Source organism: Sylvia atricapilla, chromosome 12 (assembly GCF_009819655.1).
Source record: "Sylvia atricapilla isolate bSylAtr1 chromosome 12, bSylAtr1.pri, whole genome shotgun sequence".
In the NCBI taxonomy this organism is placed as follows: Eukaryota; Metazoa; Chordata; class Aves; order Passeriformes; family Sylviidae; genus Sylvia; species Sylvia atricapilla.
This window is the reverse complement of record NC_089151.1, coordinates 13,202,730-13,222,601: the sequence shown is the minus strand read 5'-3', so window position 1 is coordinate 13,222,601 and position 19,872 is coordinate 13,202,730. Positions and strand designations below refer to the sequence as shown.

General features: G+C 42.3%; 1 protein-coding gene across 3 annotated transcripts in view; it reads right to left on the bottom strand.

Annotated features, from left to right (window-relative positions):
• The window catches only part of ZNF423 (zinc finger protein 423), a 581,899-nt gene that overhangs the window by 68,806 nt on the left and 493,221 nt on the right, over positions 1-19,872 (bottom strand). For all 3 annotated transcript variants that reach the window (XM_066327879.1, XM_066327878.1, XM_066327880.1), the window contains one exon: positions 19,521-19,605. In XM_066327879.1, coding sequence (XP_066183976.1) covers positions 19,521-19,605 — 85 coding nt within the window. The remainder of the gene's footprint in view (positions 1-19,520; positions 19,606-19,872) is intronic.

Genomic DNA, 19,872 nt, shown 5'->3' with positions numbered 1-19,872 from the left:
TCCCCTTCCCTGAAATTCTCTCAATGTTTCCTTGAGACCGTGTGCTGCCCACAGGCTGGAGAAGCCACCAGCAATATCAGGCTGGTGAGGAAAAGCCCAGACAAACCCTGAAATCACTGTGACCATGGCAAGTTGTCTTGCTTGCAGCTGGCAGGACACCCATTACACCCCAGCCTCCCCAAGAGCAGGACGGTAAAATGGAAAGCCCATGGCAGTAAAAAAAAACAGCACCCAACAGCAAGGAGGAATGAGGTACCAGATTAATTTTTAGAAGCATCTCAAACTTCCTCAGAGACCTGTAAGGAACCACAGATGCTTTTGTTCTTCATGCCCGTTTATTTTTATGCCAGAGGTTCATACTGTATTTTCTGTTGGAAGAATATGATATTAAAAAGGAAAAATACTTCCACTACAGCATACCTTTGCCCAAGATTTTGTTACTGCCTGACTGACAGAAACCAGACAAAGAAATAAAACAAAAGTGGGGCGGAGAGAATGTTAAGCTTTCCATTTATTTAAAAATCTATATTATTTTATGATTCTGCTTTACTTTATGCTAAGGAAACTAACTCAGGACCTGATCAGAGTATCACTTTTCAAATGCCTAAATCCCTGTAAAGGTTTAGTGTCTGGCTGTGTGCATTTTGCTCAGTATTAACATGTTCAATGGAGTACTTTGATTTTTTTTTTTTTTTTTTATCTAGACGCCAGAAGCTGGTGAATATATGCTTCATAGCTTCAGATAAACCTTTTGTTCTTCTGGGGCTGATCAGCTGGTGCGGCAGCGAGAGGGAGAGGAGGAAGGAAATTCACAGGGGCTCCACGGTTTCAAAAAGTCAAATTACCTCTGAGCCATGGCATTGCTGATAATTTAAATGAAAAAATATATATACAGGCTGCACCACACAACATCTCTACTGTTAGGACTTTTAATGAAGCCCCAGTTGTGATGACACTGAAGCAGGGAACGCTACGGTGGGATAATTACTTGGCTCCCTCGCAGCTGAGTTTCACAGATGCATTATTAACGGCACATTCCATGCCATAACGAGCACCGAATGTAGGTGGGATTCACAAGCCCCGGCATCCGCCATTAGCAGGTTGGCGCAAACACAAATGAGTGTTTTCACAAAAGCATGCAAAGGTTGTGAAATTCCAATGAATTCTTTCACTGGAAAAAAGAGTTCAAGCTGCCATGACCGGATATGTCACCTCCCACGGCACGCTGCGCGCCCGGCGAGGCACCATGGGAAATTACAGAATCAGAATGCATTGATTTTTCTGTAGAAAATACAGGCGGCAGCCCTGATGAAGAATTAAGGAGGAAATGTAATAACCTAATTCTCCTCCAACATCCTCACATGCACCCTTTCCAGCCCGGGCACCTGGCACCTCATCCACACAACTGCCAGGTGAAAGACACAGATAAAAATTCGCTATTGCTTAAGCACGTGGTGGGATTCTGGGCTGGGTGCACCACCAGCTGCTTACACCAGGGCTGGACTTGGCCCACTTTGTCTGAATGTCATCAGCTTTAAGACACAACGTTTCCAAGCAATACTTGTTTTATGCTACCACATGTTTTATGGTTTTTTCCGTGACATTCATCTCCTAAACATTCCTCAGATACAAACCCTTAACAGGTTTTCTCCACAGAATACTATTTACAGTATAAGAAATTATTAATATTTCCTCCTCAAACTATACTGCATATGGCCTGAAAACTCTGGAGAATACAGAAAGAATTTTCCCTCTCTTTCAAACAACACGCACAGAAAATACGACATTAACATCTTCCTTTCTTACGGGGCAAGTTCCGCAGCGCTCGCCTCCATTCCTGCCTCCTCAATGGCACACACAGTTAAGCCATCCCTCACTGCTGCACTGTAGTGCTTATTTCCCTGTTTGCTGAAAAACTTTGAACTAAATGCAGTTACGAAATTAGTGACAGCCCTGCCTTGCCTGTTTGGTTTTTTTTTAAAGCTTCTATCTCAAGGTGACCCTTTTCCTACTTTGTGTGTCACCCCAAGTGTTGCTGCTCACATACTGAACCAACACTCTCCCAGTAATTAACACCAGCACTTAATGAAGTCCAGCTGCTGTGATGGCAAACTGAAGGGATGCCAACCTTTGTAAACTAGTACCTTGGGCTACTCCAGTTACAGCTGCTTTAAAACCACAGCAATCAACTTCTCTTTGCCTACTTCTCAGAGATAATTCTTACCAAATAAGACAAGTGTTCAAGATTAAGCATTTAATAACAAAGCTTATCTCTGAACTAATATTTCAAGCTGGAAATGATATAAGGGGCTGGATCAACTTAAATGAACACTGCAAAATTAATAAAAATCCCAAGCAGCAAATGAAAATCTAAAATGAAGATTTGTAATGTTAAATACATAAACCTTTAAAAGCCCTAGAAGCACAGTTCCAAGGGAAAATTGGAGACAGATTCTTCAGCAATATCTGGTCCTCTGAACTCTTTTCCCGATCCAGTATGAGAGACACTAAGAGCCAATGCTTTATTAAAATAACGCTCTCTGCCAGTTGTTTCATTACATGCAGGGACATAGTAAGGATAAGGAATAGTAGGTGAATGGTTTTGGAGACTGTTTGAAAGGGTCTGTATTATAACTCATACCACATGGATTTTCAAACCTTCCACAGTTTTCCTCTACGTGTGCTTTCTTGCTGTACTCCTTAATCTACCTCACTGAAAATATTTTCCATGCAGAATTACCAATAACATTGCAGAATTTAAGCACGTATTTCCTTAACTACTCTCCATAGCTAAAAAAAGGCAATTCAAAGTTCCAAAAGATGCCCTCCTCTTATCTCAGACCCTCATTTCTGCTTTAGTTACCTATGCTGTACTCCCACTTCAGGTGAAAAGACATCCAATTTGGGCTGAGAGAGATCTGAGCTTTGCCAGGGAGAGGAGTCCCAGCCTGCTGCCAGAGGTGGGCAAGCAGGGAGGGCCAGAGAAGGTGAGCTGGGCTAAGACAACGAAGGGCAGAACCCTGGCAGATGTACTTATTTTTCAAAACTACTAACAGGGATAATGGCTTCTACTGTGATAAACAGTAAGTGGCATTTTAAAATGCAGGTAGGGTAGGGAAATGGCTAATTTACTTTCATTGGAACTAATTTTACACACATGTAATATGAATCAATTTACAAATATATTCAGCACCAGGAAATCAACAATTCTTTCAAGCAAGGGTTAATCCAAGGCTCAAGCCCTGCAGTTGGGCCAATTCTTCCACCAGAGACCCAACACTGCAGGATCGGTATTAAAAGTACATCCTTGATCATCCTGGATGTCCATGCCCCTGAGAATATAACTTAAAAACAAAATCATTAGCTTACACAATAACATCGTCCTTGAAAAATAAAGAAATTCTTGTGTACAGAGCAATGCTGACTTCCAAGAACAAATTCCTTTGTTTCCTAAATTCTAGCTTTGGACCTTACCAATGACTCAAAATGAGCTGCACTAATTGCATAACTTGGCAGCACTCTGCAATGTGTCAACAGTGCAGGGGCAGGAAGGTAGGAAAGACTAAAAGCCAAGAACCTAACTTTGGTGTAACTTACAGAAAATATTGCATATATTACACCATCTATTTTTCTTATTGTAGTTTTGATTTTAAATTATGCAGACTTTCACAGGGAAAGCAAATATTTAGTTTCAAAAAGTTGTGGTGGTGAGGTTCTACAAGGGCAAACCATGGGAATGGGATGTAATATGGCTTTGCATGGCACAACAGTAACAAGGCTCACAAGCCCCTCACATGCATTGGCCTCTTTATAAGAGTCAACCATGAAAAAAAGTCTGTTTACAGCAAAAGGCATCAGGTAACTAAGATTATTCTGCCTTAAAACAGAACATTTTAGATTTCTTAGCTCCCTCTTTTGTTCAGTTTTAGTTCTTATGCTTGCTGTTTTCTGCTCTGCCCTTTTTTTGTTCATGTAAGAACCCAGCATGACAAAAATCTGCGTAATCACCCCACTGATTTTTAAACAGGTGAGTGTTATTAGTTTCACCAAGAAAGAAAGTTCATAGATATATTTTAAATTCTTTTTTCAAATCATTCCACAGGCAGCTACCCTGGTTTTTATTGCTATGATAAAGCTCACAACTTGCTAGCCTGGAAACTCAAGGGAATTGTCTACTTGAAAGTAGAGCCTGAACTGCTAAATATGGATTCGTATCTAGATGTTGAAACCATCCTGCTTCCCAAATGCTGGCTGTTCAGATCCATCCATGCAGTCTTTACTCAGACTTCAGGTTGCTCTAACATGCTGGTGGTACTCAAATGCACACACGGACAGTGTATTTCATGTGTATCCATGAAATGAAAGGTATTTTCTCCTTTGTCCTGGAGGCCTCTTTTTAAGTTACTGCATGCCACTACTCTGGAGTTAAAGTAAAGAATGCACAATAACTTCTGAAGAAAAAAAAATCCTTTTATTACAAAACTGGCAGGCAGAGGAACTGAAGTTTTTGATAAGATCCTATCCTGTGTTCAAGATTTTAAAAGGTAATGCCATAGACACCTCAAAATAAAGTTTCTTCTATACATGAACAGAAGAATAGATATTTTAAGATCGTGTATGGAAAGTATAATCTGTAGACCTTTCAGTATTGCAGAATTTGTGATTTTAGCACCCTAAGGCACTGCTATATCTGCATAGGTGGTTAGTCCCTCTGTACCAGAGTGCAGACTCCATGGGCACGTGAGGAGCTTCATGAATTAGGTGTATGACAGATGTGGCTCAGTCAGGATAAAACAATAGCTTTAAACATGCCACAGGCAGTGCTTCAGAGATGTCACTGTCCCACACTGTTTCTAAAGAACAAGATTCAGGATTCTGGCATCCTGAACTTTAAACCTGCTCCTAAAACAGGCACACTTTGCTTAAAAAAAGATATAACCTTATTATATAATAACTTAGAAATAAAGTTTTTCTTCCTGCAAAGAAATGGAAAATAATGTTTCTACTGTCTTTAGATTGCTGGCTCTCATGTTCTTCACTAAGTTACCTTCTGGATTGCCACAAGTCCAGAATCTCCCTGTTAGCAGAGTCGAGCAGACTAGTAAACCAGCTAGTAAAACACAAACCTGCAAGGCATGCTGCTGCTAACCCTGCATCTCCTCTCAGCAAGCATGGCAAGGGCTGGTGCTGCTTCTCTTGTGCTCGCTCTCCAGACAGGGAAATACTAATTGTCTTTTAAAAATCTCTATAGTATTTTGTCAATATTTTTTTATTACAGCAGAGCATGTATAAATATTTTATTGTAAACCAAGGGCCTAAAATAAACAGTTTAGTAAATAGTTATTACATTACAAGGAAAAACATCTGTGGAAACTGTTTTCCGTGTAATTATTCTTGCTATTTTACATTAGCTCTCAATGTGAATTTCTTTGGCTCTAATGTTTCACTTGTTCTAAATCTTCCTCCTTGTTGCTATTATTAAAATCTTAAAAAGGTGCCAAATCTTAAATGAAGAAAAAAAAAAAAAGATTCGCTAGAAATTATTCATATCACAGTGAGCCTCTACTAAACCTGGCAGGGGTGCAATATTTTCGGTGAAATTAACATAAAATATACAACTGCAAATTATCCAGGAAATAGCTATGTTCTTTACAGTGCGCATTTACATTTGGTAAAAAATGTTCTACTTATCTGTCTAGCACAAAGCTCCAATCGCTTCCAAAGGCACTTTTAAAGGGATAGTGATTGCTCTGCACAGGGAGCACGGTCCTTGCAGCAGCTGTAACAAATAGCTGGGGGGCAAAGTGACCTTCAGTAATTACTGGAGGTAACAGTCAGCACTGGACATTCCTTGTTGTGAATACTAACAATCTAATTTTAGATATATTTCCCTTTTGGTAAGCTGGATGAATTTCCTCTCTTAGGCCTAAGTCCTTTCTACTAAACACAAGAAAAACTGTAATACCATGTAAAATGCAAATTTTGCTGTAAATATTTTATAAAATTGTTGCATACATCCCAAAAGCTATAGGTCTTAATTGAGAGCAGGCTATTTTTCCAGTCAATATATGGAAATGGAAAATGCTAATTCATGTTTTTCTACTTATGAAAAACCCTGGAGAATGGCAAAACCACAAATGCACTCACTTTAATATTATAAATATAATTTGGCTCCCTCTTTGCAGTCCCTGATGTCCTGGCTTTTATCTCCCAATGGCTGCAGAGGAAGAATCAGAGAATCGCTTTTACATCCCCTGCGCAGGAAGTTCCCCCCGTGTGCTGCCAGCTTGGCAAAAGAGCAACAGCCTGAGCTCGCAAACGCGGCAAACAGGAACTGAAACAAGAAATTCCAGTGCTCCTGCACAGGAAACGAGCCTCACACCACAGCAGAGCTGCTCAGGACGAGTGCTGTGCACACACAGCCCCGCTGGTCAGAGCTGCCACTGCCCTGGGCCAGGGGGGTGAAGGAGCAGGGCTGTGCTGCTGTCATAGCCACTGTCCCCCAGCCCCATGGCTCTGCCTTGCCTTTATCTGTCTCCCTTCAGGGCAGCCACTGGCCTGCATAACAAAGCCTGGAAACCATCTCTCACAAGTGGTACTGAATATGACTAAAAGTCATTTAGCCTGCTCCAGCGTACGGTTACTTGTGCTTGCCTTTTTCATCCACTTTTCATTTCCTTGTCAAGGAAAAGACCGTTTTTTCCATTTTCTAGGAGAGAAATCATTAGGCTGTTAAAGTTAAAACTCTCCAAAGGTCATTGATGCTGGCTTTGAAGAGTGAAAATGATATAATTCCCCATTAGACTTTTAATCTCATGATTAGAGCTAAAGTTAACATGGCTGTTTCATTTTCTACCAGGCAAGAGTAAACTCATTTTTTCTTTCTCTACCAGAATACTTAATAGCATCCTATCTTGATGAGCAACATCTCCTAGTTAAACACTACGAACAATGGAAATGCAAAATACTTTGGAGAGGGGTTTTGAATTTTTAAATGCTATTGATTAACAATGAAAAGTCTTACTACATGCAGCACAGCAAAATCTACCCATGGAAATCCCTGACAAGGCAAAGGACTTGCTCTTGGTTGACAAGACTGCAGTCCTGGCACAGCAGGGAGACAAGGGGGAAGGATGCTTTTATTCCCAGTTTGAGCTCTTACTCCTGCATCCCTAGAACTTACCCCTACAAATGCTTCTGAACTCAGTAATGTGAGTGAGTGAGGGTGGAATCCAACACGCAGTAAGAGCTATTTGCCTGAGTGGAAACTGCCCCACTTTAGCCTTGTCAGGGGTATTTAGATTTGCAAAAACCTTGCAGAAGTTTCTGTGGGGCAAGAATTTACAGGTGCACATTGGTTTCAAAACCCAATGTACAGCGTTCACTGTTATTACAGGCAGACACATGGAAAAAAATTCAATTTTCTTCATTCAAGACAAACGCTGATAACCAGCTAGTAAAACTCAGACTATAATTTCTTATTCAGTGTTCCACATGAGAAGCATTTTGCTGAATTTAACATGTTTTGCTGTTAATGGATTTCACAGTGTGTTGCCATTTTTATACAGCTGTCCAAATAAAATGTTGTGTACAATGATGTGCTTTTACTGTATTGCTAGCTTGCAAATGGCAGCCGATTCCCCAGTTTAAGCCTTAGGAAAATGGGAAAACTCTTTGACTAGGCCATTTAAAATACATATTTTGGGTCTCTGGAGTTCTTTTCCTGGTAAGTCATGTTCAAACAAGAACAAAGATGCAAGATAGATATAATTTAATACACTCTGTACATTTAAGATCTAATAGTATTTCCACTGGAAGGAGAAATCAAATCTCAACATTTCACTTGCATTTTTCAAATTTTTCTTTGTTGAACTAGGTCAAAAGATTTAAGGTCAAAATTTAAGAAGCTTAGATTTTTAAAAAATTGATTGTTCATCTAGATTTTCAAATACTATATAAAGTAAATTAAGCAAATAATCTCGCGATGTAAATTCCCCATCCCTTGGAAGCTCATCATTCAGGTTTGACACACTGTTGACTTCAGTCTCTGACTACCATTAGAATTAGTCTTCTAAGGAAATTCTCTCCACTGATGGTCTGGAAGTGAAGGAACAGCTACTATCAATTTAAAAAGATTTCAAAGGCAAAAGGAAGGTTGCTTTTCTTTTCTTTTTTTTTTTTTTTTTTTTTTTTCCCACCCCATATCACAGATTGGTTTTTTTAATAGTGAATCAAAAGTTGTTTGGGTATTTTGGGGGTTTTGTTTGTTTGTTTGTTTAAGAAAAGGGGGAATTAAAATGAAATTTCTTAACTAGAAAGTTAAAGAAGGAGAAAAATATCACTGGAATCCTTTCTTTGCTTCAACTTTAGCTATCTATATCCAGCCCAGCTTGAATCCGTTACTTTTCATTGCATGAGGTTTCATCATTTAACTGTTGTTGCCAATATTTATTCCTGGATATAACTCACAGTCATGGGGTTTAAGAACTATTTGTCCATACCCCAATAATACACCATAGCTGATGCGTGCAAAACACAACAACAGAGGACATGCCAGTGGTGCTAGTTGATGCTGATCCTTTAAAATATCCAAACTCTATCTGCAGCAAAACCTAAAACCAAAGGCTCTGCCTAGCCTGAGCCATGCTAAAAAACGTCCCTGTGAATATAGAACAGGATAAAGTCATCATAAAATCTAAACGCTTCCCAGTTACACACAAAATGATCAAAAGATTTGGTCATTTTTAAGGCCCATGACTGTCCACCAGATGATGGACGATGTGCAGCTGAAGGCAGGATTAAATCCCAAGTAGGCTGTGACCAACTACAGTAGTGATGTAAACACACCAGCAGGGTGCACTTCCTATCTGGTGTCTTCTTTTGTTGTCTTCTCCACCAATTCAGGAGGTGATAAAGAAGGAAACACTGGACCAAATTGGTGTTGGCCACTTCCTACATGAAGCAGGAGGCAAAAAAGCTCAGCTTTTCCCCCATGAGGTCTGCACCTCATTCACCCCGTCTATCCCTGGGCTTCTGGCAGCAGGACAAATCACAAAACACAAAGCTGAGATTGTCACCCCTACAGGACACTGGTGATGCTGCACCTCGAGTCCTGTGCCCAGTTTTGAGCCCCTCAATTCAATAAAGACATTGAGGGGATTAAGTCTGCCCAGAGAAGGACAAGAGAGCTGGTGAAGGATCTAGAGAGTCAGTCCATTGAGGAGCAACTGAGGGGGCAGGGCGGGCTCAGCCTCGAGAAAAGGAGGGTCAGAGGGGACCTCCTTAGTCTCTGCAACTCCCTGACAGGAGGGGACAGTCAGGTACGAGTCAGGCTCTGCTCCCAAGCAACAGCAACAGGAGAGGACAAAATGGCCCCAAGCTGCACCAGGGGAGGTTCAGGTTAAACATCAGAAGAGCTTTTTCACTGAAAGGATGGGTAAGCATTGGAACAGGCTGCCCAAGGAGGTGGTGGAGTCACAACCTCTGGAAATGTTCAAGAAACAACTGGACATGGCACTCAGTGCTCTGGTCTAGTTGACAAGGCAGTGCTTGGTCAAAGGCTCCATCTTGGACATCTTTTCCAACCTCAATGATTCTATGAGTCTGTGAAATGGGTGAGAAAGACAACTATGGAACTACAGTGAGGTATTTTGGCCTGCCATGGAGCTCTGTCTTAGGAAGACCATGGAATCCATACATGACATCTTTGGGTTTCTTCGGTTGTGGCAGGACAAAACATTTTTCACTTAAAAAATCATGATCTGCTACTTCTTTAGAGTTTGATATTACCGCAGGGAAGTCTGACAGGGACAACTAGAAGTCCCCTACCTTCAGCTTATTGTGCAATCATCGAAGAAAGAAATTTAATTTTTAAAATGGCACACAATGGATCTGAGAAGTCAAAATATTCAATTGAACTCCTTCTGATTCTTAAAAAGGCACAAAGCTGTCAAAAGTTACTGATAAATTGACCGAAGCCTGTGACAAGGAAGCAGCACATCTGCAGAGACCAGTTGTGCAAAGGCTTTATCTGTGTCAGGAGCCTTGAAACAAAACAAAAAAAAACCAAAGGTACAAATGCTTAAAAAGTTGACATGGTTTTCCTTCATGGGGATCAGTTGTAAGGAACTTCAGGGTAGCAAAGTTTTCCTCCACAAATTTTAAAAAAATAGATGCCAGTACCCTAAACAGAGTATCCAAGGGGGACTGTGTCTGATTTGACTTGTTTGCCAGCTATCACAAAACAGAAATAATTTTTAAGGGCCATGTCAGCTGGTAACCTCTTGTTGTAGGAGAGCAGATAAAATCTTCCTCAAGGTTAAGGATGCTCTTGAGTTTAAACTATAATTAAAGGCAACAGTCCAACTGCCTCACTTTGTTACTTCCCAAGTAATAGGAGGTACAAACTTGGACTTTTAACATATGAACAAACCCTTTTTCTCTGATAACTAGAGCTAGGGTTCAGCATATACATCCCAGTACCTTTACTGATTCACCAGAAGGTTGTTTCACAATCAAAAGAAGAAAAATAAACATTTGTCAATGCTAAAAAGTGCTGAATATTGAATCACATATTCAGGAAGAGTAAAATCCAGAATATTATCAGCAAAAAGAATTTAACTATAGATTACTGATATTAAAAATGTTCTTCTCCCATTTTCATGTGACTGGAAACAGTCTGGAACCTTGTCTAGGTTCCCCCAAAGAGGTAAAACAAGTATTTTATAACTCTGCCAAAGTTAATTCCTAGCTAACCCAAGTATGAGGTCTTTCCAGCTTCACTAAACATTCAATCCTTTCTTTATTCTTTATTCACTTCCCATCTATCATCTATTTTTCAGAAAAAGTCACTAAATTTTCAGTCAGTCAAAAAAGGTGGTACTGGTACCAGATATTTGCAAATCAGTGAATAGAGAAGAACGGGGGATAACATCTACATTATGCAGATAAAAATATTACTTGCTAAAAAGTTCCCACAAAGAAATCAACACCTAAATTTTAAGAACAGAACAAATAGAGACATTAGTCCCATAATTCACATGAGCAGAACAACGTCCTGAAAACATTATTTAATGAAGTCTGAAGACTGCACTAAGAAATAGTGGTGGGTTTTTTCCTTCTTCCACCCCCAAGAAATATTCTGCTGTTTTTTCCTCAAAAGTAGGACACAGAGGGGTGCTGACCTCTCCACCAGAAAGCAGAGTCATTTCACCATCTGCAGAGAGAACCCAAGCCCCATATGGTGAGGACTTGCTTTCTTTTCCAGATTCAAGATTAGCAAAGAGGGGCTAAGAAATTCGTTTGTGAACTTAGAAATGCATGGCCATATGCATATAAAATATCTGAGAATAAGGCAGAAACTATCTCTGCAGACTTTTAAATACAGACATAAAACAGTTTTCAAGGTGAGTTAATGAAATGAAGACCAAGTTACATATTCCAAGTTAAAATTATTTCTACATAGGGTAAAGTTTACTGAAAATAGCATTTTTTGCTACACTGCCTAGCTGATGTTGAAAGTCTGGGACTAGACTGAGGTGCTTGTTAATGATAACTTTGAAGAAATACCACTCTTAAAACTCAGACTGATTGCAGAAAAGGTGTTTTATCAACTGCTCCCTTTATGAATAAATATGAAACTACCAGGAAAATGTTTAAACAGGTGTAATCATCACTGCATATGAAAATTGAATTTGGAGGCTGTAAGGAATCTTAACACAGTTAAGAAAGAATGAAAGCAATGTAACACTGCGATCTTGCCCATTATGCATGTATCATGCAAAACAGGAATGTTGTCATAGCAGCTATAAAAATGTCAGTGAAAACTGAACTACTATTACCAAGTTGTAAATGAAATGAAAAATGCAAAAGGAATATGTGTATGAATACATTAAGGGAAATGTTGTTTCTTTCCCGATAAACAAGCAAAACAAAATACATTCTCATGAAATAGAGTAATTTGTGTGAATAAATACACATAGATAACAATTGCAGGAGGCCACATCTGCCCAGGACAATTGGATAAAATTATTAAGATTTTTTTTATAATCAATTTTCCAGCCTTAGAAAGGAAGGAACAGTAAAAATACAATGTTTGGAAGTTTCAAAGTAAGAAACCAATTAAGTAATAGATGATATTAAGGCAAATTTTTTTAATACTAAATAAGGGAAGCTGCTTCTGTCTTTTAGCAATGGCAAGCTGGCTTTAAGTAGGACTATGCTGATAAAAAGTGTTGGAAAACAAGTATTTCTAGCCTTTAATACACTGTACTCATTACAATATTTAATGACTTGCAAATGTGGTTAATGCTAAAAGTAATGAAAGAAAAAAAAAATAAAAACCCAAACAAATACCCAGGGTTTAGAGTTGGGCAGAATAACAGGAGACCCTGGCAGGAGTAGATGCCTCTGCCCAAGAGCCTGAGCCAGCAGCAAGCTCCACTTGGGCAAAGCCTCCCAAGCAGCACCAGCAGAACCACAGCCAGTCTTCTGGGATTAAGGCTCCCAGGGGAATGTGAAGGGAGACATCCTGTATGTGTTCATCTCTTAAGGTAAGTACACTTAACATTTTTTTTTCCAAAGTTAGTCTTTTTCAATAGGCAGGTGCTGAAAAATGAATATCTAGTACATCTTGTTCATTAAGGCAAGTCCACATAGAATTAGATACTGAAGCAAGTGCTGGGTAAATATAAGAAGGTTGTACGTTCAATTCTGCATTAAAAGAGCAATTGCTTGGAATATGCTTTACAAACATCAAAGTTAAAAAAACATTTCTGAGTTCCTAATGTGTCCATAATTAATTCACACATTCAGCAGTTGAGTCCAGAAATATGTTCCTGTTTATAATTTGCAAGTAATGCTTCAAAAACAATCTGGCACATTTTTATTTGCCTTAATGCCTGAAAGCTATGACTAAGGCAGTGCTTTACAATGTCATCATCATCACTACCACGTACATGCTTTAACTAACAGAAGTCCTTAGGTCCAAAAAACCAAGGAATTTTACAAGAATTTAAGCTGCACATCTTCCAGTATTGACACATTTATTTCATGTTAAGTAAAATCTGTTCTATTATAAGAGAGATTACAAGGAGCATTAGCTGTCCTCAACTCAATGAGAAGAATAAGGAACAAAGTGCTTCATAAGATCAGGCCTGAGTATAAGAAATGCTTCAAATGCTCATTAGAGAATGCCCAGGGCTCAGCCTCTTCACATGTCAGTTCTGCAAAAATGAACCTTACCTACATCCTTATCATATACACAGGCACTCAGAATCTACTGTAACTGGAAGGAGTTCAAGACCATCCAGAATGAGTTAGAATTTTTATTCATATAATATATAAATTAGCAATTTTGTTAAGATCTAAGTTTATGAACTTTATGATTTATGAAACATAAATCAGAAGATAAAACTGTTTCCTTCCATTTTTAAACAGAAACCAAAAAAATATAACTGGGAATATATTGATTTATGCTTGATTTGAGTATGATCTCAACCCCTTCACCTCTGCACTGGTTTCATCTCAGCAACTGAGGTGAAACTCAGTTATCAACTGAGTATTGGTATCAACTCCTAATTCTTCAGAACATAAAATGAGTTTTCTAAATTGATGCTTTTTAGAAAATTATTTCTGTAGTTATTATTGCAGTCTGACCTTTTCCAAGCACCCAACTTACTTTGTTACTTTAAAATATTACATTATTTTAAAATGTTAACAAAATAACAAACCTATAGCTGACCATTGTTTTGTTTGAAATGCTTGCGTTCATTTGAAAGAAATGTAACTGTGGATGGATGTTTTCCCTTCTCTTTTGTGTTTAATTCTGGCAGAGTGTTTCCAGAACTTGAAACATGATCTCTAAGGGCAGGAAAGGTAATTAAGATCCTTGGAGTCCTAAGCTGCACACAAAGCATGATATGCCGCGGCTTGGGGCAATGCTCAGAAAACTCTCCCAAGCACAGTGTTTAACTTTGTAAACCCCATCCCATCAAACAGGGAGGAGTTTATCCAGGCTGCAGTTCAAGAACTGGACCACGGAACAATTTCACTGGGACTTCTGGAAGCTTTCCCTTCAGCACTCCCGTCTGTCCCGGCGGCTCCCAAGGCACAAAGAGCCTCATATTCCCATCACAAACACACCCAGCCCGCGCCCTCCTGCCCGGCCCACAGTGTCCACTGCTGGGGCTTGCTGGGGAGCACTGCTAATTCCACGGGGAAGGACAGGAGGGGCACTGGGGCTCTGCTGAGCCCCCAGCGCTGGGACAGCCTCTCAGAGCCCACAAACGCCTACATTCCTTTGGAGCCAGAGGCAGGAGGAGTGTTACAGCAGTCCTGGTGTTGGAGCACAAACCAGGAATCATTATTTTCCCTGTTCCAGCACTAAATGAGCCCCAGTTGAGTTTCCTGTGCACATTTGCCAGGAGACTTTCTTGGAGAATAGAGAAGAAGGGTTGGGACAGTTGCTCATCTTCTTCGAATGCTAAATGGAAAACATGCCCCATACCTTACTGAGACAGAGAGAAGTACTGCTGCATCCACCTCTCTTACCCAAAGAGCTGAGGACTCTGGCAGGGAACCAAATGCACTTCCCATTGAAATGGACAACCTGACCCACCCAGAGAAAAAGAATCTGTGGAATTATGTGCACCCTGAAAAACACCAGTTAGGGAACCCAGCGTGGCTGCGGGAAGAGCACAGCTGTAAAAACCCAACAGGAAACCCCTGGGCCTAATCCCTATTTCCGCAGGCAGGGCCCTGAGCGGATTTCGCTGGGCAGCGCAGGGCGGGAGCAGCCCCTGGCCCAGGGGACGGGAGCAGCCCCAGGGGACGGGAGCAGCCCCAGGGGACAGGAGCAGCCCCAGCCCCAGGGGACGGGAGCAGCCCCAGGGGACAGGAGCAGCCCCAGGGGACGGGAGCAGCCCCAGCCCCAGGGGACGGGAGCAGCCCCAGCCCCAGGGGACGGGAGCAGCCCCAGGGGACAGGAGCAGCCCCAGGGGACGGGAGCAGCCCCAGCCCCAGGGGACAGGAGCAGCCCCTGGCCCAGGGGACGGGAGCAGCCCCAGGGGACGGGAGCAGCCCCTGGCCCAGGGGACGGGAGCAGCCCCAGGGGACGGGAGCAGCCCCAGCCCCAGGGGACGGGAGCAGCCCCAGCCCCAGGGGACGGGAGCAGCCCCAGCCCCAGGGGACGGGAGCAGCCCCTGGCCCAGGGGACAGGAGCAGCCCCAGGGGACGGGAGCAGCCCCAGGGGACGGGAGCAGCCCCAGCCCCAGGGGACGGGAGCAGCCCCAGGGGACGGGAGCAGCCCCTGGCCCAGGGGACGGGAGCAGCCCCAGGGGACGGGAGCAGCCCCAGCCCCAGGGGACGGGAGCAGCCCCTGGCCCAGGGGACAGGAGCAGCCCCAGGGGACGGGAGCAGCCCCAGGGGACGGGAGCAGCCCCAGCGGACGGGAGCAGCCCCTGGCCCAGGGGACGGGAGCAGCCCCAGGGGACGGGAGCAGCCCCAGGCCCAGGGGACGGGAGCAGCCCCAGCGGACGGGAGCAGCCCCAGGCCCAGGGGACGGGAGCAGCCCCTGGCCCAGCGGACGGGAGCAGCCCCAGCCCCAGGGGACGGGAGCAGCCCCAGGGGACGGGAGCAGCCCCAGGGGACGGGAGCAGCCCCAGCGGACGGGAGCAGCCCCAGGCCCAGGGGACGGGAGCAGCCCCAGCGGACGGGAGCAGCCCCAGGCCCAGGGGACGGGAGCAGCCCCTGGCCCAGCGGACGGGAGCAGCCCCAGCCCCAGGGGACGGGAGCAGCCCCAGGGGACGGGAGCAGCCCCTGGCCCAGCGCACCGGGCCCTGTGACGGAGGCTGAGGCTCCCGGGCCGCCCCAGGCGCCGGGCAGAGGCCGCACTGACGGGTTTCCACGCTCGGGCTGCTGCCATGGCGGCTCCGCGCCCCCCGCAGAGCCAGGGCCCCGCAGGCCCAGCCTCCGCATCTGACAGACACGGCACAGCGAGCCGGGCACAGGAGGGGGAGAGGCTTTAAACATTGCCAGGTCAGCGCAACAGGAGGTAAGCAAGTACAGAGGCAGCAGGAACTACTGAAAGTTTTTGATTTAGTCCCAGGTGGACTCCCGAGGGCCTGTAAATGTTTCAAAGGGGGATCCCCTTTCTGTGGGCATGGAAATGTTTCAAAGGAGCCCCAATCGGTGCAATGTTTCAAAGACCACTGCTCTCTAAAAATTCCAACCCGAACTACCTCCCCCCCCCGAAAACCTTCCTAAACAGATTCCTTCCTGGCTAACCCCAGCTGAGGAGGTCTGTTCTGCCGCACAGAGCCCTCCTACGGGCCCCAGCACAAACCGAAACAAAACATCTCCCGTTTCCCTCCTCTGGGGATGGATCCAGCCTGCTCCTTCCCTGGGGACCCCGCGAAGGACCCAATGTGCTCTGTGTTTGTGCACAGGATATGAAGGGCTAGAGTGCAGCAGGGTAATTTTTCAAAGCGGTGTGTGGGAGTAGCACTGGAAATTCCCTGCATACTGCTTTGAAAAAAATTAACCCCCTACCTCCATGAATTATGAACAGGGCTTCCAGCTCCAGACAGGGAATCTGAGGGGTTGAAGAGGGAGGCAGAGCCAACTTAACTGGATGCAGTTTTTAAGACCATGATGTCAGAAATAATTGAATTCTTTAATCATATAATGGGCACTGCTATCTAAAAGGTATTGCTGCTACAGAGCAGAGATTCCTTTGTTGACAGTCACTTGAGCAAAATAAAACTGTAAGCAAGTGCTTAAGATATGTCAACTATTGATTTTGTGTTTCTCAAAGTATGAGAAGAAAGTGCTGCTGAGAGGTCTTGGATTATCAAAGACGAGGGATTTTTTACCTAAAAATTACATGTCAAGGCTAACTTCATTGTCTTGGCTCTTCTCAAATTCAAAAGAGAGATAAAAATCTCTCCCTGGAAATGCTTATCCTACTCAAACTCTTATCTTAGATTGGTATCAATCATTCATTTTCCCCAGACAGCATCTCAATGACTATATTAAACCAGACACCTTAACTTTAGACAGATACAAGTTCATTGAGATGAGGCCAGCTCTAAGCTCCTGAGGATACACGGTCTGAGGGTAAGTTCCTCCTGTCTACCAAACACCTGTATGTTCACCCTGTGATCTCAGCATCCCCCCAGCACAAACAAATCCTCTTCTGTAGATTTTAAATTGACAACGATGACATTAATAACTCCTGCGAACTAGACTTAGGCTGTAAAAACAGCTATATTAGCTTATTTCTCTTGCTGCCCATTTGCCTAGACTTGATCTAACACAGAGAAGAGAAACTCTTGCATCCCTTATCAGTGATAAACCAGCCTAAGCTGTAAGGAGGCACATGTCAGTTTGTCCTAAGACCTAAATAAGGGAACAGAGCTCTCAGGCCATGACTAAGGGGGACAGGAGCAAGCACAGGAGGCAGTTAGTCACTCTCCCTACTGTTTCTGACCCAGGACTATGTAAATTAACACCAAAAATCTGCACAGCATTCATTGCTTGAGAAATGCTGACATTTAGCCTCTCCTTTTCCCTTCAGTATTCTCCAGTAAAGAACAAATACCAATGAGCGAACTCACTGGAAACACCTTTTTTGTGAGCATTAGCATGTCCTGAGGGAGAGGGGGCCCAGGAGCCTTGTGAATTGAGATGCCTAGAGTGAGAGGAAGTTTGGCTCCATATTAAAGGTTTCTACACTTTGCTCTTTCCTAAACTGAACCATTAAAAGCAGTGATGACCTTAACTTAACGCACATCCTCAGTCTGTACCTCAGCAAAGGGATGTGAAGATGTGATACCATAGTGGAATTATCATGTTTTCTTACCACATCCTGGTATTTACAATGTTCTAGATGTACAGAACTAGGCCCATAGCACTTTTGTACTATACAGAGTTCTTACAAATACCAAAGTAACTTATGTACAGCTTCAAGGAAACAATGGGTAGTTTTCACAAGTAACAGCACCACAGTTTGCACAGCCTCTTATGCCTTCTACACCTCTTGTTTTCCAGTGGTGCCAAGAACTTTGTAAGGTCATGTGTATAATTGTATATTATTCCAGACAGCACTAACATGGGCATATACATAGATAAACTTCATATATCAGTTACTGGAAATTGAAGAAATTACATTTTTCCCAAAGAAAAAAAAAATAGTTCCCCTCAAATCAAGCAGAACCTTAACTCACCGTTTAATGACCTTTGTATTTAAAAATCATTTATTAGCTACTGGATCACAAATTAAGTTGAAACAAGTGCTAAGCTTGCTAAGGACTTCTTTCTTAAAATCTAGGAGGGAGCTACATGAAATCACCATGGTCCAATTAACAAGGATTTCACTCTTCAAGCTTGCAAACAAGAGACTACATTAACACCTGCTACAAAAGCAAACATTTTTAGATATCTTTATCTTAACCTGCTTGACATTAACTTAAAACTCCTGCCTAGCTCTTGGATGAAAATTATTGAGACTGACATGTATGTTTTTCATTTAGGGGTAGGGGTTTGAAGACTGTGTCAGTCCATATTTCTCTCTCTCTGGTATTTATGCATAATCCACTTCAAAGTTAATAGGAGCTACATATCTGAATTGATGGGAGAGTAATTTCCTAAATGTAAAATTGCAGAAGGAAAGCCATTATGCTTATGGGAGATAAATGCTGCATAGGAATGTATGAGACACAGGGAGCACTGTCAGGTCCTTGAAGGGTCTCATCCAACACATGCTTAGAGTGGCATGTGTATCTTCTTGTGGTCCATGCACCAGAATAAACTGACCTCTTGGGCCAACACATATATTTATAACATCTGTCCATAAAGGTAAAAACCTTTCTATATGTTCATCAGGGAAGCAATCATACAGCTGCAGCAGAACTACAACCCACCAGGTTACAAAAATGCTTTTACTAACTCCTGCGACAGGACTGTCACAGAAGGCAGAAAGCACTGATTTTTAAATCACTCGTATGTCTGAAAAGCTGAACTTTCTGAAGTCCAGAATTGTTGGAAAAAGTAGAAGAAACCCACTGAAATAATGCTGTAAGTGTTTTGTTTTGACAATGTTCCTCAGGAATTCACCACACTTAGCTGGGAAAATGCTAGCAGTTACATCTATTCAATGTCATGACATACAAAATTGAAACATAATTGCTCCTAAGTGGTTGACAACTGGCAAGTACTTTTTACACATATAGAGAGAAATTTATGCTATCAAATGGAAGATACTGTCAAAAGTTTGATTTTAATATAAATGAAAATGCTACATGAGGACTCAAAAGGATAAGGAAAAAGCTCAGCAGTAACACTTTTATAACCACATATTTAAAAAGCTTTGAAGTGAAGAATCATTACATCAAAATCATTTTCCTTGAAAAATAAAAAAATAAATTACAGCATGAATATTAACAAGTTACTAGAATAGTGAATGTCAAAGAGTAGCAAAAAACAAGCAGCCAATGAGTGGCCTAGTGTAAAGAATGTCTTACCAATCATATGGTTAGCGACATGGATTTGTATCTCTCTCTCATTCTCAAAGGTCATCTGGCACTTGATGCATTGATAGGTCTTTTTCTGTTTAATAACCAAAAAGAGATTAGAGAAAACTGCACTGTAGCATAAGGCAAGTGTGATCATGAATATAGCATGTTTCATGCTTCAAATTTCCTCCACTGAGGCTTTTTTTGCCCATATATCCCCAAGCCAGGATTTTCTGGGACCACAAACATAATCTGTAATTAACAACCTGCTTTAGGAGAAATTTTAATTTCAAGTTAAAAATTTTCAAATTACACTACTTGAAAATCTGGCTGAGTACCTGATCCACAATGAGATTGTGCC